This window comes from Otolemur garnettii, unplaced genomic scaffold (genome assembly GCF_000181295.1).
Source record: "Otolemur garnettii isolate 467f Iridium unplaced genomic scaffold, OtoGar3 scaffold00010, whole genome shotgun sequence".
Lineage (NCBI taxonomy): Eukaryota > Metazoa > Chordata > Mammalia > Primates > Galagidae > Otolemur > Otolemur garnettii.
Window position 1 is genome coordinate 34,312,054 of NW_003852405.1, and position 24,954 is coordinate 34,337,007.

At 36.9% G+C, this 24,954-nt stretch overlaps 2 protein-coding genes across 16 annotated transcripts in view; one reads left to right on the forward strand and one right to left on the reverse strand.

Annotated features, from left to right (window-relative positions):
• Positions 1–16,325, reverse strand: part of SRSF11 (serine and arginine rich splicing factor 11) — a 42,360-nt gene extending 26,035 nt beyond the window's left edge. For 6 of the 15 annotated variants that reach the window (XM_012801698.2, XM_012801695.2, XM_023509905.1 and 3 more), the window contains exon 1: positions 3,309–3,772. In XM_012801698.2, the coding sequence (XP_012657152.1) occupies positions 3,309–3,502 (194 nt within the window). In that variant the 5' untranslated portion in view covers positions 3,503–3,772. Of the gene's footprint in view, positions 1–3,308; positions 3,773–16,219 lie in introns of those variants that run through there. The other 9 variants (XM_023509899.1, XM_023509900.1, XM_023509902.1 and 6 more) reach the window with 4 other exon arrangements.
• A 2-nt stretch (positions 16,326–16,327) lies between these two features.
• The window catches only part of LRRC40 (leucine rich repeat containing 40), a 27,874-nt gene continuing 19,247 nt past the window's right edge, over positions 16,328–24,954 (forward strand). The window contains 4 exon segments of the mRNA XM_023509887.1: positions 16,328–16,606; positions 20,561–20,742; positions 21,787–21,860; positions 23,358–23,516. Coding sequence (XP_023365655.1) covers positions 16,456–16,606; positions 20,561–20,742; positions 21,787–21,860; positions 23,358–23,516 — 566 coding nt within the window. The 5' untranslated portion in view covers positions 16,328–16,455.

Consider the following 24,954-nt stretch of genomic DNA (forward strand, 5'->3'; position numbering starts at 1 on the left):
TTACCAATGAACTTAAATTGATCTACAGGTTACAGTACCCTTCATGTAATTTTTGACAAGCTTCACTGAGTTAATTACCTGATAAACACTTCAGTCATAATCTTCACTTTGAAATCACACTGAAACCAAACATGTGTAAAAAATAATACAACTCATGAACTGCTTGGCCAAATCAACAAACTTCTGATCAAGTGATAAAGGAGAGTTACAATGTTAGGTTTCAAATACTAGTTCCAAGGCTGGCGTGGGGTTTGCGCATGCAAAATGACCTATGTGAATTTCAGTTTACTTATTTTGCAAAACAGAGTCAAAACAATCTTTCTCCTCTGATTAATCAGTAAGGACTGATTAAATCTCTCTTCTGTGATTTAATCAGTAAGGACTGATTAAAAAAGCTAAAAAGACATGAAACTCACAAAAGACATGAAAACAATGCTAAATTTCCAATATGCATTTTTAGGAACAAGCAGAATAAAAATAAGCATTTTTCATTTAAAAAGAGAAGAGATGTAGGGGACACTGATAGATGCTTTGAAATAGCTTAAGGGCCATCATTCTGAAGGAGGAGTTAGAATATTCCCTATTGTGAAGACAGTATTTCTATCTGAGTGAAATATAGGTTAGTAGTTTTTGGCTTAAAAGAATCAAGACATCCATGAATTCAATAATGAAACAAGGCAGAAAACTACCTCAAGCAGGTTATCACCAAAATGGTATTAATTTCAGAAAGTTCCTCCCCAAATAAGCATGCTGAACTGAAATTAAGAGTTTCAGTAGGTAGGGTGGGGTTGGGTTCAGTCATCAACGTACTTAAAAAATGTCCTTTAGGTGATACTGATAAACTCAAGAACCTCATACTGTGCAAGACAGAAGTGAAACTCGGCCAACTGGTCACAGACGATACACAGAAAGACAAGAGTGTAAAGTAAGATAGAGAAAACAAGGAACATAATTTTTATTACACAAAAGTAAGACAATGTCATATTTTTATACAGGGTGGCTACAGGCAAGGTTTCTGTGATCAAGAAGGCTTCTGTGATTAAGAAAGAAAAGCAGCAAACATGTCATGTGCATATCTAAGGGGAAAAGGCAGCTTACAAATGGCTGCCTTCTTGGAGGACACTGCAGGACTGGTTCCAGGGCTCTGCTCAGGTAAATCCACGGATGCTCAAAACCTTACATAAAATGGTAGAGTACTGGCATATAACCTATGCATATAACACTGGCATACTTTTAAAATCATTCCTAGATTACTTATAATACACTAACACAAAGTAAATGCTAAGAAAATAGTTGTTATATTGTCTTGTTTAGGGGATGATAGCAAATTCCATAAAATACTCAGTACAGATCCTTTCCCATCTCTCACACTTTTAATGCAGTCAGTAGAAGCAAAACCTCCAGATGTAGAGGAGTGACTGTATATATAACAATCAAAAAAAAAAATCTAGAGACTAATGTGTTTACAAAAGATAGAATTTTATATAATCTGAGGCATTCAATTTTATGAGTACGAGGGAAGGATGAACCCTTCTGGACCACTCTCAAGAGTCCACAGCACATATCCCTGGCAACATTCCAACATATCAGCATTGAAAATTCTAGTAGGTTTATAGCAACCGTCAAGAAAGTATTCCCAACATGTGCAGATCAGATCAGCTTATTGGAGCTTAAAAAGAACAAAAAACCCAAACCTACATCAAATAAATAAGAGTAGCTAATATATAGGACTGTTCCAACATAGAAGGCCATGAAAGTACAAAGCATTTACTATTTCATAATCTTGTATATTTTCAAAGATAAAATAATCTTGTATGTGGGAACGTGAACAAAGAAGCCAAAGAGTAAAATGACTACACCTCTCTGTTATTGTTTTACAAATGAATAAAACAGTATTTTCTGAGAATAAATAGTATTTTAAAGTCAGCAACAATAACAAAATTCTTAGTGGGAGACTGGTGAGATTTATATCTTACCTAAATCAAGTAACCTCAAATACCCCAGTAATTAAAACGATTACAATCCTCAAATATATCCCTCTCATTTTCTGAGGTTTTACTGTTTATTAATTTTACAAACTTTAAACAGTAAGCTGTGAGAAAACTGAGTAAAACAGCTATTTCCTTATGTTTATATTATAAAAGTTGTCTGTCCTTCATTACCAAAGCAAGCTTCTCTTCAACATAATAAAAAATGTTTGTTCTCAGAATTGTATGTCATGAAAATTATAACTGAATCCTTCCTTCAATGTACATTTCCCTAAGAATTTGTGACAACATACCAATATGAAAACACCAATAACCATGTGAAATTGTTAAGTACAAAGTGATGAAATATGTTAATGCTTAACAAATTATGAACTATTGATTTTATTGAGCAGAAATGTACAATAATTAGTGATTTATTACATGCACCATCAAAGTATTCTTTGAGGATTCTAATTTTCTGCTTAGTTCTTAAATGACATCACTGTCACTTTCCCATCAGTAAGTCTTCCAGAGAGGACACAACTTATTATTCCAAATGTTCAATATTTAATATGTCTTCTTCAAATTATTTCTTCTAATTATTCCACTCATTTAATACTTTCGTGATGGAAAATAATTTTCAAAATGAGACAAGAGGATAAAAACAAGTGACATACTCTGATTCAAATCTGAACATTTTTAATTATGTAAACAAATTATAATTCCTCCTTACATAATTAAAAAATTCCTTCTCACGAATAGTAAAATATCACAAATCTGTAAACAAAGAAAAATCCTTGGTTTCAGGTGTAATCTATTTCTGATAAAAGAATTAAGTATTTGGCCTCACTGAATTAACTGTCAAAAGGGTGTGGGTATGATCTTTGAATCCGCTGGGTCAGACTCACTTAACAGCAATTCTTGCTGTTAGCAATAAGTGAACAGTCTCAACACCAAATAAACACAGGTAAAAATAATTTTGTGACCGTTCTTATAAGAATGAGCAGATAATAAACACTCAATTTTTTTTAAAAAAGGATTTAACCTATGCACGAAATACACAAGAAGTGCAGTTTGTTTTGCTTTCAGTGCCTAAAGGGAAACGACCACGTTGGCACAATTTAAGAAGGGAAAAATCCCTACATTAAGAGCCAGTGTTTCTCAATTTCAAAAAGCCCTGGGCCTTGCCTGGGCAGTTTTTGCGTCCATCTTTCACGGGTAAATGCAGCGGCCACCACCGACCAAGCAGCCGGGCCCGCGGGCAGCGAGCGGGGCCTAGGGAGGGCGGCGCAGGCCCGCAGCTGGGGCGCTAGCGAAACGGCGATGGTGGACGATACTCACTCCGGCGGGAAGAGGCGCAGTTCGTCGATCTTGCCTAGGAAACCGAAGAGAGTCCGCATCTGCTCAGAGCTAGCGCTCGGGGAGACATTAGTCACCTGGATTACCTCGGTGCCGCCGCCTCCGCCGCCTCCGCCGCCCGGCCCGCCGCTGGGGCCCGGGCCCGCAGTGCTGGGGACGACGGTGGTGTTGCTCATGGCGCCGCTCGCGGTCTCGCTCCTGCTTTAACACATCAAACACACAACAAACAGTGAGAGGGAGGGGGAAGAGGAACCCGTCTGCGGGAGAGGAAAGGAGAGTGTCCGAAGCTACAGCCGCCGCCGCTGCCGCCGCCGTTTCTCCGCCCCGCCGCACGCCGGGGGGAGGGGAGGAGAGCACGCGAGTTCGAGACCCCGAGAAAACAAACGGCCGCCCCCGCCGGGCCGCCAACCACCGCGCTCGCGGGCCAGACCCCCACAATGCCTTGCGGCTAAGGGCGCGTCACCGTCGGCTCCGCCCCGCGCAGGCGCGGCTAGCCTCGCTCGCAGGCAGAGGAGGCTAAAGACACGACGGCGTGGTGCAAGGTGTCAGCCCTCGTCTTGCATCCGGCTTTCCCCCTTTCTTTCTTTCTTTTTTTTGTGGAGAGAAGTGTAAGGCATTAACTTTTTCTTTTTTTAAAGCAAGCATTCAATCTCCTGCAAAAAAATACAGTTTAGCATCTATTCTTACTAAATAGTTAATAACTAGCCCATGGTTTTTCTTTATACACGATAACCATCCATACATCTCTCTAGTTTCTAAATTATATTTCCGCCCTAGCTACCAACGTTTTCTCCCAACACTATTAAATTTCCTAGAACCTTCGCTGTACATAAAATTTGGTTACAGTAATTTTGAAATGAATTTGCTTTGTCACTAAAACCTTTAGAAAAGAGATTTTTATGGTTACATTCTTATTTTGTACGTTAATTTTGTCACAAAAGCTGACTTTTAAAAAGTATATTTATAGTACTTAAATATATTCAGGTCCATGATCTGCAATTTCTGAAGAAAACATTGCTTCAATGCATATTGTTTAAAATAATTTTGAAGGTTTTGACTATAAAAAAAACCTTTGCTTTAGTTATTAACCTCATTTGAACTCTCAATTTTATCTTGAATTATCCAGTGAGTTGCAATTGCCCAAACATGCCAAAAATATCACTCCTCTGTGCTTTGATACAAATTATAAATGACATCTCTCATTTTATCAAACTGCCATCTTCTGTAAAGCCTTCCTTTCCTCACTGCTTTTGCAAGCAGAGTTAAGGCTTCCTCTTCTCTGACCAAAAACACGGGATACATATATTTATTACTGACATACAAGTTGTAAACTTCTTGGGTTGGTTCAGAACCTAGTACAACGTCCGTCACAAAATCAGTACCCAATAACTGTGATGAGCACATGCACCAGTACACCTTAAGGACAATGTCACTTTATTCCAAATAATTTGCTTGACTCTGGATATTTTTGGAGGCTAAAACCTGAAGTCTTGACAAGTATCTACACTAGTGAATACCTCTTGGCATAGTCCGGTCAAGAGTGCAATTTGAGAGAGGTAAGAGCACAGGTTTAGTGAGACCTGAATATCGAGGCAACAGGTTAGGCTAGTTCTTAGACAAGGATGAGTTGACTGAATGTGAGCTGTATCAAAATCACAAATTAATGGCCTTCCTAGAATCCAATTTATTAGCACTAGCACTAGAAATTTTAAAGAAAAGCATACAGTCAGCCCTCAATTGTGGGCAATCGGTTCCCCGACCCTCACCCACCTCACAGAAATATCCAAAACTTAAGGATGCTTGTTTGCTATATAAATGGTACAGTCCAGTTGGCCAACCTCTCCCTGGTTTCCACATACATGGATTGAAAATATTTGGAAAAAAGTGGAGGGTCTGAACAGACTATTTCTTGTTACTATTATCTAAACAATACAGTATAACAACTACTTAAACACCATAGCATTTACATTGTATTACGTTATTGTAATTTGGCTCTGTGCCAGTAGCATAGTGGTTACGGCACCACGCACACGCACAGGCTGGCGGGTTTGAACCCGGCTAGGCTGCTAAACAATGACGATAGCAGGAACCAAAAATAGGGGGTGCCTGTAGTCCCAGCTACACGAGAGGCTGAGGCAAGAGAATCACTTCAGCCCAAGAGTTGGAGGTTGCTTTGAGCTGTGACGCCACAGCACTGTACAGAGGGCAACATAGTGAGACTGTGTCTCAAAAAAAAAAGTTATTGTAATTTGTAATTTAGAGATGTTTTAAAGTATACGAGAGAATATGCACAGATTACATTTTATGTAAAGAACTTGCGCGTCTGGGGATCTTGGTATCTGCCGACGTCCAGGAACCAATACCCCATGAATATGCCTATGGACAATTGTATTTACATATATCCTAAGCTTAACCTCTATTACACTTTAAAACATCTCTAGATTACCTATACAGGTTGAGAACCTCTTATCTAAAATGCTTAGAATCAAAGTGTTTCAGATTTTGAATTTCTTCAGATTATGAAATATCTATATCATACAGGATTAGTGGGTTCAAAATCTTTAATCTAAAAATGTGAAATCTGAAATGCTCCAATGAGCATTTACTTTGAGTATCACATTTAGGTGCTCAAAAAGTCTCAGATTTTAGAGCACTTAAGGTTTCTGGATTAGGGATACTCAGCCTATAATACCTAATGTAATATAAATACCATATAATAGTTATACTGTTTTTTTAAAATTTGTATTATTTTCATTGCTGTACTTCATTTACATTTTTTTTCAAATAGTTTTGATAGGAGTTAAATCCAAGGATGCAGATATGGAGGTCAACTCATATATGAGCTGCCTGGAATTTACTGCACATCATTCATAAATGAGTACTGTGAATACAAAGATTGTCTGGTGATTTATTTTCTCATTCTGAATCAGATGTATATAACTGCCATTAAACATTCTTAACAGTTCAGTACTTATTATCAGTGCCTATTACATGCCAACCAGGCTACAATGTTCAACAATACAGGGGAAAAAACAACATAAGGGCAGGGCTCGTCTGGTTTCTTTTTTTCTCGTGTTATGTGTTTATTCTCTGTGTTGGGGAGACAGAATCTTTTATATTATTGTACACTTTACTTCTTTGTGTTTGACATATTTCATAATTAAAATTACAAATTCAAAAAAAAGAAAAAGATAGTTCTGTGATAAAATCCTTTAAACCAGAAGCCAAATTTATGTAAAATAACAACTTCCTGAACATATAAATATAATATATCAAAGCAAATAACAAATACAGCCAAACTATACTAGTTTTAAATCAATTCAGATTTATTTAGGCTCTCATTGAACCCGACTTTAGGTCATGCCTGCCTCATTCACTCTATCTCCAATATCTTAAGAGGCAGTCAAAAACTTCACAACTTTCTTCACATATTATGTACCTATATTCCAAGGATTTTCTAGCTGTTAGAAATAGAGCAGGGAAATGGAAGTCAATGTCTCTGATCTCATAAAACTTCAGGTCTAGTATGGCCAACTCTCAAAACACAAAGCAAAGATGTAAGGAGTAAGGTGTGGTGATGAAATAAAGCGGGATAGGAGCTGGGGGGGAGGTGTTACTGAAAGACCTTAAAGAAGGAAGCCAGCCATCTGAATTTCTGGGGGAAAAAAACAGAACATGCCAGACAGAGGAAATAACAAACCAGAAAGGCCCTAAGGATAGTAACAAGTTTGAAACTTTCAAGTAAGAAGACCATTCTCTGTTGGTATTTCAGAGAGAATTATAAAGAAATCCTTCATGGGGAAAGTAAAGTTGTGAGAATGCGCAGAGAAGGGTCACTCAGCTCTCTGGAAGTGGTCAGCGAATGACAAAAGGTTACCACTTTTACTCAGAGTTAATGAAATTTCTAATTCACAGCAAAAAATGACCTGTCATTTCAGCTACAGAGTAATATCATGGGAAAAGTGCATGGTTTGACAGACTTTCAAAACACAGAATGTGAAGGCAATGCTTCACCTTCAAATCCTCCAAACAACACCAACCCTCTTAGTCATAATGAACAAGGTCTAGTTCTTTCCAGTCTCAAGCTTCTACAGAGATCTGTGTACTTAAAAGTTGTTCAGATAGAAGAGAATAGACACAGGTAGGTACAATCACTCTACTTGCTGGACACCATGTTCCCAGTTGAATAAATTAAGACACTTTTGTCTTACTTCCAAATGATACAATTTTGCAAATCTGCACAAGGAACAGGCCTTTAATCAAATTGGTTGTTACAAAGACCGCCCCCCCCTCCCCAAACTCAAGCAAATAAACTTTTTGAAGACAGGGAAGGCAATTATTAATCTTTGTGTTTCTGATGTCTAAAAGTATTATACTGCAACAAAGCCAGTATTTGACAAACATTTAATGAGTATCATCGATGTGCTAGACACATTTTACAAATGTCTCCTGTTATCTCTGCCCACACTGTAAGGCGGGTAGCTTATGGAAGTATGCATACAGTGAAATCTCCATTAAAAAAGACAGCCATGTATGTGCTAGATTTAGAGGGAAATTTGGTTGCTGTAAACTTTCAAAGTATTTGGCTATAATTTTTTTTTTCCTGTAGCTAGAGAGAGCAATATGAAAAACATGAGGAAGGCCAGGAGCAGTGCCTCAGGCCGTGATCCCAGCACTTTGGAAGGCCAAGATAGGAGGATCACTTGAGGTCAGGAGTTCAAGAACAATCTGGGTAACATAGTAAGACTGTCTCTCTAAAAAATTAAAAAAAAACAATCAACTGGGCATGGTGGTGTGTGTCTATAGTCCTAGCTAACTAAGAGGTTGAAGTGGGAGGATCATTTGAGCCTGGGAGTTCAAGGTGGGGCCATTGTACTCCAGCCTGGGTGACAGAATTCAACCCAGTACCTTAAAAAAAAAAGAGAGAGAGAGAGAGAAACCCAGGAAATTGCTGCTTACAAATCCAGAACTTAAAAAAAACTTAACTGCAGATATATTTCACTTTCCAATTCTGTTTAGTTATACTTTTACCTCTAATTCTATAAACTTAGATAATTCTATAAATACTAACATCCATGCAAGTCCCATGCTTCCCTTTCTTCTTCCTCATCTAAATGAAGGGGAGACGGTAAGAGGATGAATGAGCATTAGAGAAATGACAGACAGGTGGGTGCACGCAGGCACATGCATGCTCACTGGGACAGGAAATAAGTCTACTGGAAGTTTATTCACAAATACAGTAGAAACTCTGTAAGGTTGACCACACAAGCAACTGTAACAAACCAGTCAATGTACAGAAGTGGTCAACACAAGGAACTAGGCCTACTGTATTGATACCTACAGGTGGTTCATGTCTGGTCTATGAAAATTAGGTCTGCTGAAGGAGGTGGTCAATGTAGGGAGGTGGTCAACCATGAAGGTTCTACTATACTTGTTTCATATGGTTGAATCTATGTTGTCCACTGATAACAGGAATTCTACATTTGCTTTTAAATCGACAAGCAGAGTCCATGAACATCCTGAAACTGTAGGCAAAAAATCCGTTACGTGCCCATTTTTCAGTTTTGTTTTTATGATTAACATAGAAGGAAGCAGCAGTGGTCTGAGCATTAAGAGCTGCCGCCTGCATCCAGGTGCACAGCATTCTCAGCTGGAGTGCGTGTGGATCACTTGGGAAAATTACAGTTATCTGTACAGACGCGCTTGTCTTTTTGACTGAATCAGACCCAAAGAAACATGTGGGTGTGGAAGTTCCACGCATGGACTTTTCAATACCACCTTTATGCCACAGAAGATTGTTTTGAAGTCTCAATTGAGAAAAGGCCACTGGAAGAAATGCTTCACAATCTTTAAACAAAACAACACAAGAATCCAATGGAAAAAACATCCGGTAGAGTTATATCTTTAATAAATAGTTTCAAGAATTTTAAAATTAATTTTTCTTAATGAAGGAATTAGACATTTGCACCATTTGACCTTTAACTTTTTGCCCCTATCTATGTGGTAAAATTAACTTTCTCTATTTATTATTTATTTATTTATTTATTTTGCAGTTTTTGGCCAGAGCCGGGTTTGGGGACGGTGCCCTACTCCTTGAGCCACAGGAGCCGCCCAAAGAAATTTACTTTTAAAAAACTGCGAAAAATGAAAGTGTACTCTAATTCAGTAGTAATACTAATTTATGTTAACTGAATGCTTTTTTTTTTTTTTTTTTTTTTTTTGAGACAGAGCCTCAAGCTGTCCCCCTGGGTAGAGTGCCATGGCATTACAGCTCATAGCAACCTCCAACTCCTGGGCTCAAGCGAGTCTCCTGCCTCTGCCTCCCAAGTAGCTGGGACCACAGGCGCCCGCCACAACACCCGGCCACTTTTTTGGTTGCAGCCATTATTGTTGTTTGGCGGGTCCGGGCTGGGGATTCGAACCCGCCACCTTAGGTGTACGTGGCTGGCGCCTTAGCCGGTTGAGCTATAGGCGCCGAGCCCTGAATGCTTTTAAAGTGGTCTTTAATCCTCATAACACTTGAGAGATGCTGGACTCAATAGTGCAGGCCCTGGAGTCAACCGGAAGGGGCTCTACCACCAATTCAGGTAATTGTGTGACTTCTCCCTCAGTCCTTTGTACCTACCTTTTCTTATCTCAATTAGAGGGATAATAATAATAATGATGTCCACCTATCTGGGGTTGTTGTTAGGATGAGTGAAAATGCTTAGAAAAGATTAACCACTATGGCAATGTCTGTTCTACAGATAAAGAAACTAAGGCTTATAAAAGTTAGGCAACTTGCTTCAGGTATAAAACAAGTAACAGTGGAGTAAGCAGGGATTAAAAAGCAAAACAAACCTGGTACTGTATTTCTACCATCTCTTGTCATAATAAATACAGAAAAAATTAAACACATAAAGTGGAAATGATAATGATTCGTTTCAGGTTCTTTATTTGATAAAAATCTTTCATTTTGAAAACAAATGGTTACTCTCCACTAGGCTCCATTTGGGGCCACCATTCTCTTTTAGGTTAGTACCCTGACTAATTCTTCTTTATAACTCACATCAAAGATACAACTCACAAGAGTTAATGTTTACAGTGAGAAGTTTCTTATTTTAGATTTCACATTTTAACATAGGTTATTTTGGAAGCATATTAAAAAATTATTGTATGGTGATAAATCCTTACTGTTAACTGTTCAAACTATACAAATGTAAAAAAAAAGGGGGGTCTTCATCCTGCCCCTTCCCACTCCACTACCCATGCACGTTCTCAACTATATACATACTTTCTCTAATTAGTCATGCGAGCTAATGTGCACCTTTAAATGAAAAATGGGGATAATGACACCATTTAAAGTTTCTAAGATATTACGGCTATGAACCACTCAGCAGAGTGCCCTGCACACGGCGCTCAACAAATGTTACACACCATCACCGGAAGGGGCTTCCAACTCTCCAGTCCTTACTGAGGGATGAATAATAGGGATACTTGTCTTACCTTGCAGCATTACTGGCAAAATTAAATAGCTATGATAATTCTTTGTAAATGGTTAAGTTATAGTAAGGAAATGAATTATACGATTATTAAATGCCCCCTCTCATTTAACAGGCGGCTACAAATGCAAACACAACACCAATATAAGCAGATTTCAAATCTTTGTAATCATTTTGATCTCAAAGCAGTATATTGCTAATACCATGCAGTCAGATGATGTCTAAACAAAACATTCCCTTTTTTGATTAAGACACAAATACTGGTTAGGCATAGTGGCTCATGCCTACAATCCTAGCATTCTTAGAAGGCTGAGGCAGGAAGATGGCTTGAACTCAGGAGTTTAAGAGTAGCCTGAGCAGGAGTGAGACCTGGTCTCTACTAGAAGTAGAAAAATTAGTCAGGCATCCTGGGATGCATCTCCATTCCCAGCTACCAAAGAGGCTGCATCTCTTGAGCCCAGGAATTTGAAATTGCAGTGTGCTACCACGATGCCACTGCACTCTACCCATGAAACTCAAAATTAAAAAAAAAAAAAGACATCTCCATGGAAAACTCTTCTGAGGAAGGTTCAATTACTTTCCCACATTTTAAGAGCAAGAGTATTATTCTTATTTGCAAAACTGAATATATCCTTGATTAACATTAAATGTATTATGATGTGAGTCACAACAACAAACCAAATGATCAAAGCACAAATTGAAAGAAAAAGTAAAATATAACTAAGTATATTATCCCATCTGAATTCCTGACAAGTAACAGATTTAAAACATAGTAACTAGTTTTAAAAGGCCAATACTTTTTCCCCTAATTACCATGCCAGTCACTTGAAACTATGAACTGCAGTGAGTTTCAAGCCACAATCTGCTCAGATTTTAGTTTAAAACACTTGAGACACAGATAAAGTAATTATTTTGAGGGAGGGAGGAGATGGTCAGAGGTGATATTCTAAGCAAACAACGTTAGCATCTCCACAACAGTAAATAAACAAAGTTATATTAATGGGTGATAAACTTAGCATTTAGTGAAAAATAAGTACCTCTAGAATGATGAAGGCAGCTGGATCCACAGATTTGCATTGGAGGTATCAAATATTTAAATGTCTACTAATGTTTCAATACCACAATGATAGACACTTCAATTATTTAAGTATACATAACTGTGATATCTTAAAGGATGGGGGGAAACTCAAGTAGAAAAAGAACTGTCTGCAATCTTGAAGGTATTCTGCTAAGTTAAACTGGCATTTATCAAATTGCAATTGGGAGTATAAATATACACCTACAAGTCTGAGCATCAAATTATACAGTAACAATCTACTGACTGTGATTGTCACAAACTACCAAGTTATTCGTATTTTTCCCTCTTATTATGTTAAGTTGACACTAAGCATAAAGCTTCAAGGACCATATTGTGTCTTATTAAACTGTAGGGGAGCTTTGCTCATCCAGAACAGTATTTGCCATTTATAAACAGTTTTTTCCTCTTTTCTTTTCATAAGTAAATGAAGCTGTAAGCTGAATCCAATTGAACAAAAATTTTTGTAGGGGGTGATACAAAGTCAAATTTTAAAAGAGCAGATTTTGACTGAAATTGATTCTTAGACTTCCTTGGTAATGGTTTGCATGTGTCAGCACTAACAAAGAATGACACTGGCATAAACAAAGATTGTTGCCTTAACTTTTCCTCTGGTTTACTTTACTATTCAAAGAAAAAAAATTATATTAACCCAAATAATTAAAAAATTATTATTAACCCAAATAATATTAAAATTTGGGCTTAAATTGTAGAACATATTAATCTTGGAAAAAAGAACAAGACTATTGCATTAGCTATTAGAAGTTAGGAGCAGTAATCACTGGAAATATTTCCTAATATTCCCAGCTACTTTTACAACAATCAATAAGCAAATCTCCTACCACAGTGCTTTTAAAAAAACATGACACAAGCAAGATTAGTTTACCACTGTCCATGTTTTGGTTTCTTTTTATTTAACAAAAAATAGACAAAAGCACTTTTGATATTTTTTTCTACTAGTTCTTCCACTTTTCTTCAAGTGAAAAACACTAACGTGTGAAAAGTCCTTCTCTAAGAGGAAATAAAAATGCTATTTTCCTAAATCCGAGGGGTTAAAGTTTCTTGGATCAAAAGTAGAGAATAGAATCAAATATTAAATCTCCTAGAGCAGTATTTTTCAATCTTTTTTTATCTCACAGCACACTTCAATTATGTTGATCAAAAAAAGGGTAAAAGAAAGAATATACTTACCACACTATGAACTTTTTTTGAAACCAATTTAATTAATGACCTTTAAAAATTTTCCAAGGCACACTGGTTGAAAAATCACTGCCCTAATCACTGCCCTAGAGCAAGCTAACTACTCATGATTCAGAGCATGATGATGAGCAGAGGGAAAATACAAATGTGCAAACCTATAATCCAAAAGAAAATGGATCAGAAAGAAAACGACAATTGTTTTCTGATGGAAAAAATTACCAACTTAACTGCAGTCAACATAATACAATTCAAAGCCACATTTGAAACAGTGAATAAAAATGGAAAATATGCACTTCCTTCAAAGAAATATGGGGTATTCCAAAAGTTACCCCAAAGTCCCCATACCTACAGAGAAAGGAGATGTTAGCTAAATGTATGTTTATTTACAAAAAATATTCATTGTAAAATTTTACAAAGGGGTGTCCAACACCACACAGTGAATACTTTGTAAATATTTTGTAAAATTTTGTAATCAATGTTTTGTAAGTAAAAGTATGTTTTGCTACAATTTCCATTTTTCCCTACGCATGGTGACTGTAGAGACACCATGTACATTTTGCTCTTACATGATTCTGTTTTGTTTTTTTTTTTTTAACAAATATGCTTCAAAAATCTGCACACATTAACTCTGTTTTCCTTTACTACAATTTCACACGTACTCCAGGGTAAGTACCTTTTGCTCTTGGAAAAAAAATCTAACATGTAACAACGTTCATAAGAGTAAGACAGCCACACGTGAAAGTATCTTATTAAATTTTAATGGTAAAGACAAGTTGCTCTCATACTTTGATAAACAGACATACTTTCCATTATGCAACAGAAGAGCATTCTTTGGCCAATATAATTCTTAGGTTCAACACACACAGTATTTGGTTTCTTAACTTTTTTTTCATTTAGCTAAGTAAAACCTTCCACTACTTAAATAAAATAAAATAAAATAGATATAACAAATTGTAGCTAGACAATTGTGTTACAAAAGGTAGCTAACTATGCAGTAGTCTCCAGCTCTGACAGGAACACCATTTCCTATGATTTTAATGATGGATAGATATATAAAGTCCTTTTTTTTTTTTTTAAAGTAAATGCTTTGACTAAATACCAGTGTTAAAAGGGGGTTAGGGTTTTTGATTGCCGTTAATGCAGTCCTCTTAAAGTAATACAATCAAAATAAGAAGCTAATTCTTACCAATATAATTGTATATGAATAAAACTGCTTTTTCATAAAGAAACTCAATTCAAGTCACTTAGCTTTCAGTTTCTATCAAGTCTGAGATAAAACGTGTAGTTTTCCCAATTGCACAGTCACATGTCACTGTCATTCACCTAATCCGCACTTACTACATAAGCACCATACATTCTGTATTACAGATATACAGAATGGCCATAAGGTTCATGCGCAATTTGAAATAGTCTATTTTAAAATATCCATAATAGTCAATTAAAATAACTACTTTAAATTGTTGTACATGAACTTTATGGCCACCTGTATACTGGTAAATTTTTTACACGTATCAGTTTATATCCACTGAGGTTTATCACAAATATAAGGCTACCTGTATTTTTCAGAATTACTTTGCCATTAAACATATGCCTCTCTTTTAAAAAAGAAACAAAGTTTTGACATAGTATTGCAAAATGTCAATAATAATGTATTTCACTTCAAGAACAAAAGAATAAAGAAATATCTTGCTGCTATTGTTAAATAAGCTGAACTAAATAAGATTTATTGTAGGGGCAGGGGCAACTATCATAAATTTTTATGAACAACTCATTCTCCAAAAGTAGGCTGTTACTCTCGTCTCTTAAAATGATCCCAGAATTTAAAAAAGCAAGTAGGAAATTATGAAAAGCTATTAGGCAAGTCATGTGGTTAACGACTAAGATTTGGGAGATAGATTCAAACTCTTCATTACATCACTTAAAGAAACTTGTGATCTAAGGTAAGTTTTTAGCCCCCTTTTAACGTCAATCTCTTCATTTGAAAAACTGGTCATTGTATTAAGTAATTATTTAGCATGAGCCTAGCGCTCAATAAGGTCGCTATTGTCATCATTATCAAAACAAACTGATAAAAACGATCTTGCAAAGCCGCTACGCTCCTTCTGCTTTAAAACCGGGTCTTTTCCTGGCTTAGTAGGCTACTAAGCTGTTTACTTTTAGTGTAAAGGACTCCACTGAACTACGAAGAAGAAAAAGGCTAGAATGGGAAAAACTGGATTTTACTGGTAGCAAGAAGATGGACTCAGGTAAAACTGGAGGGCGCAGAATTTGTTAGAGGGCTGTCATCCTATCTTTCAACTATCCTACCAATCACCAGTAGATTTAATGGGGGGTCAGATGGATATTTCTCGGCATATGCTTTTGAAATAAAATCACTTCAGGTAAAAGAAAAATCAAGGGTCCGGGACAGTACGTACCATACGAGATGAACTCTTAATAATTACTTGCCGAATGAATTTACATTTCGGAGGGAAACTTGAACTTCCCAAGAAACACCGATGGAACAAAATTTTCATTTGCAATTCTGAACTCGAGTCCCTTCCCTTACTAAGCGCTCAACACTCAAGCTTTTTTCTTCACTTAATTATTTCAAAAACCTCAAGCAGCAGAAATATGCCTGAAGTTACAGTTAGGAAAACAACAACTGGAATCCCCACTGGCATTTTTAGGGCTTCTCAGTCCAAGCTGTTTGTGCTGCACTAAAATTTGCGCCAGTACCTGTCCCCCTACACTGTTCGGCTGGACAGAACACTTACTGAATTTTAAGCCTTTCTTGCTCTTCTATGTTGCCAACCCTTTCATTTCACATTCCCTCCTATACTGGACTATAACACAACATCGGGAATGTTATTCGAGTACCGGCCCGAAGAACAGGAAATCTATTTCGCTCCGCACGCCCGCGCTCAGGCGCCACCCCCACAAGTGACAAACACAGGCTGGGGTCCAGGGATGCTGCAGACCGCGCCCAGGTCTCAAGTTTTAGCCAAGGCCCACGTTCAGAGCAGGAGAGGGGAGAAGAGAGGGCTACCCCTTCCGGACGCCCTCGCCGCGGCAGAAGCACAAAGAGAAGGTCGGAGTGGTAGTAACAGTGCAAAGGTGAACCTCCAAGACCCCGCAAGTCCGTTAAACGCACTTACTTGTGTGAGGTAATTCCAGGACGCTAGGCCAGCACCGGCAACGGAACGGGCTCCTGCGTCCTCCAGCCCCCGGCGCCGAGGGTGACGACATCTGGCCGCGCCGCAGGAAGCGAAGGACCAGCTCCCGGCCGCGAGCCCGGCGCTCGGAGCGCGCGCTGGCGAAGGGGGCGGGGCGACTCGAGGCGCCACCTTTTAAGCTTCACGGGCGGAGCTGTTGCTCGGGGCGGTGTTTAAACATGTCGCGCCTGAAGGGAGTAGCGAGGCAGGATCCCCGAGCGGGTTTCAGAGCTGACTCGAGGGACGGCGGTACCTGCGTCCCGCAGGGGCTGTTAAAGGCGGCGAGGAAGAGCGGCCAGTTAAACCTGTCGGGTAGGAACCTCAGTGAAGGTAAGCCCCAGAAGTAACGACCCGATTGTGTGTCCTGCCCCAACGCCTTGGGCCAGGCAGCCTCCCTTTCTCTGGCCTGGCTTTGGCCTTCTTAGCTCCCAAGCCAGATCTCTGTGCTCTAATCTAGACATCTGTTACATTACGATTGACTTGGACAGTCCATGTCGGCTCTTCCTTTGGCTCCAGCAATCTCTGGTCAAGGGACTCTACTGGGAATCTAACCAAAATTTAAACGGGGTGCTGCTGGGATTCCTACATTCTGTGAGATAAACGATATAATGTGTGACGAAATTAGCTGTCAGTTGACGGACTGATACTTTCTCTAAAGCTAAAATTTTATGTTTTCTTTTTTATCTGCCCTTTTGCGAGCTTAAAATGAGTCCCGCTCTTCCTTGCTGAAAGCCTCTTCTGTATGCGCTTGTGCAGAATCCTCGTTATCCTAAGGAATAATAAGCATGTTTTCTAAATTGAGCATCAAAATAGACGCTGCATTAAGTTCAGATTTGAGGCCATGCTGAGAAAACTTGGTAGAGACACATCTGGATACCACGAATGAATGGCCAGATGCTCTTCTGGTTATCTCTGGGAGAGCGGGGTTGGGGTGGGGGGGCAGGGGGTGAAAGAGTGGCAGAGAGGGAGACGCAGAGATTGAGAAATACAGCATTCTTCCTGTAATGCTTTCCTCTATTTCTTCATAGTATCCAGTTTTTAGACTAACCGTGATTAAAATCTTCTATTTTCCTTCTCATGGGTGCTTTCTTATTGTGCTACGTATAAAGTAGTCCAGACAGACCAGTACTTGCAGAATGAGAGAATATATGACGTAGATTCTTCTGCTCTCCATTAATACCGTAGATTGTCTTTATTTTTGAATGTTAAACCAGCCTACCATTCCTAAGATAACTTCCAATATATCATGATATATTTATCCTTTCTATAAAAGTTGCTAAATTTCTTAAGAAACTTGGGGTGGAGGGTTCAACTATAACTTGAACTTTTTCTGGGAAATGAAAACAACGAAACCTAAATATTTGTACCCTCGTATTAATCTGAAATAAAATTTTAAAAAAACTCAGCAGTATATTAAAAAAAGAAATTTGGGGTCTATAATCATTAGGGATATTGCACTCTGGTTCTTTGTTTTAGGCGTTTTTTTCTCTTAAGGCCTCTTTGTCTGGTGTTGGTATCAGGCGTATGCAGGCCTTAGAGAACAAATTGAGAAGTGTTCTTTCCTCTGTTTTTTGAAAGAGAAAAGAGTTTGTGTAGAATTAGTATTATCTTTACTTTAAATATGTTAGAATTCACCAGTGTAGCCATCTGCCTGGAGTTTTCTTTGGAGTATGTTTTAAGTAGTAAATTCAGTTTAATAAATGAAAGGTTACTTTCTATTGCTGTTGTGCCTTTTGATTTTTCCTTTCAAGGAATTTGTCCATTTCATCTACGTTGTTGGATTTATTGGCATAAAACTGTTCAAAATATACCCTTATCCTTTTAACATATGTAGGATCTGTAGTGACAGTCTCACTTTGATTCTTGATCTTGATAATTTGTTTCTTTTTTTTTCTTCATCTGTCTGGCCAAGGTTTATCAATTTGACTGATCTTTTTCAAAGAACTAGATACTGGCTTGTTGTTTTTCACTATTACTTGTCCGTTTTCTATCTCATTGATTTTCACTTTTTATTTCCTTGCTTCTACTTTCTTTGGGTTTTATTTATTTATTTTAGGCTTCTTAACATGGTAGCTTAGATCATTGTGGGATGGAGTTATCAATGAAGCAAGGCTAGCCATGAAGTGATAATTGTTAAAGCTGATTAGAGTTGGGTGATGAGGACATGTAGTTTTCTTTCATTATGCTGGTCTTTAAATTTATGTGTATGTTTGAAATTTTACATAATACCCAACTCCATAGTAATTTTTTCACATTTATATGCTATGGACATTCATTTTTACCTTGTAGTTTCTATTTTATAAATTGGTGAACTATTATTAGGATGGCTCCATAGAACTCCTCAGTAATTAGGACTATATGTATACCTTTTACTGGTTCTTCATATGGGGGAACAACAGTGACAGGAATCTTGGTGCTATAAGTTCTGGAATAAGTTGGGATACCTTAGAAATAATTAATGGGGAAAAGAATGATCAGTAAGTTATAGTTTATAGAAAAGCAAATTGACATATGTTCAGTAACAGGATAATCTCAACAATTGTCCATACCTTCAGTAGTTCCCTAAAAGATAAATTTGGTAACAAAAATACTTGAAATAATAATGATAAAATATTAGTACTCATTTAGTATAGTTGATTGGTAACAAGTATGTTTATTGTATTGTGTGCACATACACTTGAGTTGACGAGTTCAAATCCAGCCCCGGCCAGCCAAGCAACAATGAGGGCTGCAACCAAAAAATAGCTGGGCGTTCTGGTGGGCTCCTGTAGTTCCAGCTATTTGGGAGGCAGAGGCAGGAGAATCACTTGAGCCCAGGAGTTGAAGGTTGCTGTGAGCTGTGATGCTACAGCACTTTACCCAGGGTGACAGCTTGAAGCTCTGTCTCAAATAAATAAAGAAATAAAAATTTAAAAAAAAAAGTAAAAATAAAATAGTTTTGCTACAGTACCTTTTAGAAACTTAAGTTTTGTGGTAACAACATGGATTTTCCCAAATCAACTTGTACAGACTTATTTGCTGTATTACACAAATCATCATTTGCTGCAATAGAATAACACAATACTATGTGGTGTGGTAAGAAATACAATTGAATGTCAGGTAAAACAGAAAGTAGCCAGATGTTTCTCCCAAATCTAAATGGAAAGCAAAACAAAAGCAAAATAATAGAGCTCTGTACAAGGTTTCGGTTCTCCCTCTGCGGCTTAACCAGCTCGTAGCCCTGGCCAGATTTTGCATTCTCTTTGTACCTCATATTTCACATCCATTAGTTGGGATTAGAATAGCACCGACCTCACAGTTGTCACGAGGTGTAAATGAGTTAGGATGTTAGAAGGATTTGTAAGTTTTAGCTATTATGACCAGCCATTTCTTTTATTTTTTTGAGATTAACATGAAAGTAGACATGATCAGGTTACATTATGAGCATTTGTAAGGTAAAGTCCAAGTTGTAGTTGTGTCCTTTACCTAGAAAGTGTACCCTGTGCCCATTCGCTGTTCCCCTGGTGGTAACTTGCTAAGCCTCTCCTTTTCTCCCTCATGAATCTGAGTTTTTCTCATGTGAGTCAGTAGTTTTTAATCTACTGCTTTCAACTGAGTATTGAGTACATGTGATACTCACTTTTTCATTCTTGCGGTACTTTATATAGGAGAGTGTTCTCCAAATCCATCCAGGTTGTTGCAAAAGATACAAATCTCCTTCCTTTCATGGCTGACTAGTGTTCAGTAGTCTGCATATACCACAGTCTATTAATCCATTCGGGTGTGGAAGGGCACCCGGTTGTCTCCACATCCTTGCAGGTGTTAACTGGGCTGCTATAAATACTCAAGGGCGGATGTCCTTATGGTGAAATGACTTGTTTTGTTTGGGTAGATACTCAGTGATTGGATTGCATTACCAGCCCTTTGGAGCCTTAGCTATACTTCTGTTAAAATTTTTACATTACATATAGACATTGATTTCCGTGCCTTCTCCATTAGTCTGTTAGCAAAATGGTAAGATTCCTTCTTTGTCTTACACGTGTACTGTGCAGCGTATGTATATAGTAAAAAAGTTGAATGAAGTTAAAAGGGAGAGTTGATATGTAAAATATGTGTTACATAGTCTGTTTTTGAATAAAATAATCTCTGTAGTTAACATTTCTTACTCTTTGACTGGAGATTTTTTTGTTTGAGAAATTGTTTTTCAAAAGATGAACTGAATCACTGTTTCAAAAGTATGTCACGTAGTATCTGCTTCTTGTCTCCCTCCCCCTTCCCCCACCTGTGTGATGGTGGTGGAAATAGTGCCTCAGTGTGTCTGGAGAATAAATGTTGATATCCCCGAGGAAGCTAATCAGAATCTTACATTCGGTGCTACCGAGCGATGGTGGGAGCAGACAGATTTGACCAAACTAATTATATCAAACAATAAACTCCAGTCACTTACAGATGACCTCCGACTCCTGCCTGCATTGACTGTTCTTGATGTAAGTTGACTGACTACAAATCTGGGTTATTAGTAGAAGGGATTCGAAAGCTAAATTTGGGTTTTGGTAAGTAGAAAATCTTTCATCTTCAATTGGTAGAAGTTATTATGTTAGGCATAGCGTGGTGGTTAAAAGGTCAGGGTTAGAACACCAAGTTTCTGGTTCTGACCCTGCCACTTGATAGCTGTGTGGCCTTGAGGAAGTTACTTCACTTTGTCACAGTGTCAATATCTGTAACCAGGACTGATACTATTAACTACTTTTAAAAATTGTTTATAGAATTAAATGAGTTAGTGTATACAAGCAGAATTAGTATTTAACAAGATGCTTTAATATTTTTAAAATTCATATTCTAGGCATTAAAGCAAGTGCTTAAGATAGATTTGTTGTTTTTGTAACTTGCTTTCAAGTTGAGTTAAATTATTGAAATTAAGGTTTTGTGTTTTTATTCACAGACCCTTCTTAATCTCTAGTCACCACATGGTGGTGAAGTGAAGCCTCAGTGGTGGATTTCAGAATCTTTAGACTCTTGGTGTACTTTGCTTAGCAACATCAAAATCCTCCAAATCATGTGTAGAAAAGTAGGATCTAAATTTTCTGAGAGCATTTTATTTTCTTCATTTGTAAATGAATGTATTGACTTACTCTAAGGTTCTTTCCACCTTACAAAAATGTGGTTCTGTAAGAAAATGAAAGAAGCCCTCTCCCTTCTCATCTGGTTTTTATATGTTGACATTTATCATACCATCAGAGGCCTGTGAAGTTTCTTCTTCATCTCATATTTGAAATTGAAACTCCACTTAACATAGTGAAATTTATTTTTAATTGTAATACGTAAAACTGGTGACATGACTTCATGGTTTCTGAACAGCAGTTTGGACAGAGTCAACTCCTCTATACACAGGACACGTTACCAATATCCAGCTCATTGGCACCGAGTTAGAAGGAAGGGATTATTGGCAAATAATTTTGTACAATGGCAAAGCTCATGTCCAGTTAATTGTAAGACTAGGAATATTTACTTTGTCTTTTAATAACTTTTAGATACATGATAATCAGCTGGCATCCCTTCCTCCTGCTATAGGAGAACTAGAAAATCTTCAGAAACTTAATGTCAGGTAAGATTTAAGCTTAGTTATTTCTAATATTGTTATTATAATGTTGTAAACCTGACATTCTTTAATTTTTTTTCCTAACATTAGAAAATGTCTCTGTATTATCACAAAAAGTAGTTAAAGCAGAATAAGAATTTTAAGTTTTTAATTTGTCTTTCTTTGGTTTTAGAGTTACCTAGTCTTCTGGTTTTCCAAATTTAAGTCCAGTTGATTTTTTAAAAAATGCTTTTGTATTATTTTTATGTAACAATTCTTAGTGGTTATTTTAATAAACTCTTTGTTTTTGTCTCAACTTTTAATTTACCTTGATAATCTAAAAAATATCTAGGTATTAAACAGTAAGGAAGAAATATAAAACTATTCTTTCATTAACAATGAAAACTTCTGTGGCTTTTATTAGTAGTAGTTTTTAAACTTTCCCAAGGGCTTCTGGGATTCCACAGATGCATTTCTAGTACTTTCATGGATAGGTACATGGCTAATAGGCAACTAAGGTTCTAGCTAACTCTGCTTGCCCTCCAATACACACCCAGACTTTTAAGAAAGAATAACTTTGCCTTTTCTGTGTTAAATACACTCTAATTACGTGAAAGGAGATCATGGGTGATATCATTTGAGAGAAGAAACAAATGGTACTTCAAGCATAGTTTGAAAAATTGTGGCTTATAAAATAAATATGTTATAGATCTCTTTAACATAATACAGTGAAATCCATTTTCTGGAGGCAAGTTAAGTAGTTAGAGGAAAAACAGTCCTTTAGTTTAGTCAAATAACAGTAGTCATTTGGTGAAAAGTGTAAAATTACCATAAATCCGTAAAAAGGTACTAATTGTTTACTACATTAGAGCCTCTTCCCCTTACAAGTCAAGAGTAGTATACACAGAGGGTGTGGCCTCAGCTTCAGACTCAAAAACTTACAAGTGTGAGCGTGGGAAAGGGGGACGGGGAAGTGCACGGGTGGAATTACAGCTCTGCCCAGCTAGATCTCTGTCAAATACACAAAGATTTCACTAAATGAACAAGAATAATATCTGACTTTTTGCAGTTTTATTGGTTTTTAATTTTTGAAGACACTTTTGGCTTTTTGTTTTCAACCAGTTTTATTCTAATGTAATTTAAAGTTGTTGCAAGACCCTCCTATTTCCCATTTCCTCCCCGTTATTTGTGAAGTAACTGTAATGTCATCCTTGTACATATTTTGACAAAATTATAGACGTCAGATAAAGTATAAAAATTGAGTCTAGTATATTATTTCCTGTTACACATAAAATTAAGAGTTCATTATAAGCAAGTAATCAAAAATTCACAAATTCATGTTTGGTTAAAAATCTTTATTTCTTTGATGCTCTAATTTGTTTACTGTTATTTTAGTAAATATAAATTTCGGGGGTGGTTAGTAACCACATTTCATTTTTGTAATGAGCCCAGGGTAAAAATTCCTTTGGTAAGTATGTATCGTGCTGTTGGTGAATTGGCAGCATTTACTTTATCAATCAACAGCCATAACAAGCTGAAAATACTCCCTGGAGAGATTGCCAACCTGAGGAACCTGAAGGGCCTGTATCTCCAGCATAATGAACTCTCTTGCATATCAGAGGGATTTGAACAACTTTCCAGCTTAGAAGATTTAGTAAGTTGTGATTTTCCAATTTTTACATAGTTTGGGGCTGGTATAGTTTTTATCAGGCTGAGAGATTTTGTATGTGGAAACATGGACAGCCGATTTTATGAGTAGATTATCAGAAATTGTGCATTTCAATTAGATTGCTAAACTAGTCATTGTAAATTTATTTATATATTTGTATATGTATATATATACATACATACACATACAGTGTGTTTGTGTATGTAGTCTACTTATGTTTTATACCTGATTTAATTAACTGCAATAAATATTTAATTTCATTAGTAATTCTGTTGTTTAGAATTTAGAGGAAAGTTTATTGGAATGATCTGTGTTTTTAAAAATGTTTTGAGAATTCGATTTTTGTTAGTAACTGTATTTTAAGCCTTTTACTTTGGAAAAAATTTTAGATTAATAGAAAAGTTATAAATATAGCAGAAAAGTTCTTATATACCTTTTACCCAGCTTCCAGTAATGTGAAAATTTTATGTAACCACTGGTCATTTGTAAAAACTCAGAAATTTAAATTGGTACAATACTATTTAAAGGACAGGTTTTATTCAGATTTCCCCAGTTTTTCCACTAGTGGAGGTTTTTTTTTGCGGGGGGGGGGAGTGTCTCAGAATCCTATTGAGGATAACAAATTGCATTTATTATTAGTAACTTTTGATATTACAAAATATTTACTTATTAGCAATTTCTTGATTCTTAGTTTTTTGTATTAGAATCGCAGATTATGTTGTATGTTGTAGACTATGATAATGTTATGTTATTACAATCATAACAGTATGTTTTTTGCAAGAAGAGCTGATCCAGCATTTTTACTTTTTTCACCTTTTCAGTTTACCCAGCGTCACAAAATACAGTTGTTTAAGTTAGATTAAATGTGAGAACTATTAGAGAAGACTAGTCAGGTCATTTTTTCCGAGACATTGTTGCCATTGGCCCTGCTTAACACTTTGCTGATAGCTAGTGGGGCTCTTTACACGTAATTTGAGTGTTAGGACTGTTTGAGAGTTAGAAAAATCACCCCATTCATAACAATGTCTTTTGAAAGGAGTTTCAAAGAAAAGTTCATATATTACTGTTAAAGAGGAAACAAACATAAGGATTTTTTAAAAAACATTCAGTATAGAGATTTAATTAGTCCAACTTGAATGAGTGAAAAGTAAAGTGTAGGTGTCTGGGCTTAGTCATAGCAGAAGAACCAAGGGAAAACTTTTTTTTCCCCAAGAAATTTAAAGGCCATTTTTCCACTTTATTTTTCTTTCAGAATTTTTTTTCTTGTAAAGATATTTTTGCATTTCACATTACAGTTTATCAGTAATGTGCCTAATTTATTATAGGTACTCAAATACTAGGCAGATGAATGGACTTATGCATGGAAAGCATGATGTATGATTTAGCACGACTTAGCTTTAATAGAAACTTTTATGTAAAATATTTTTGAAGTCAGAATTCATTTTAATTCCT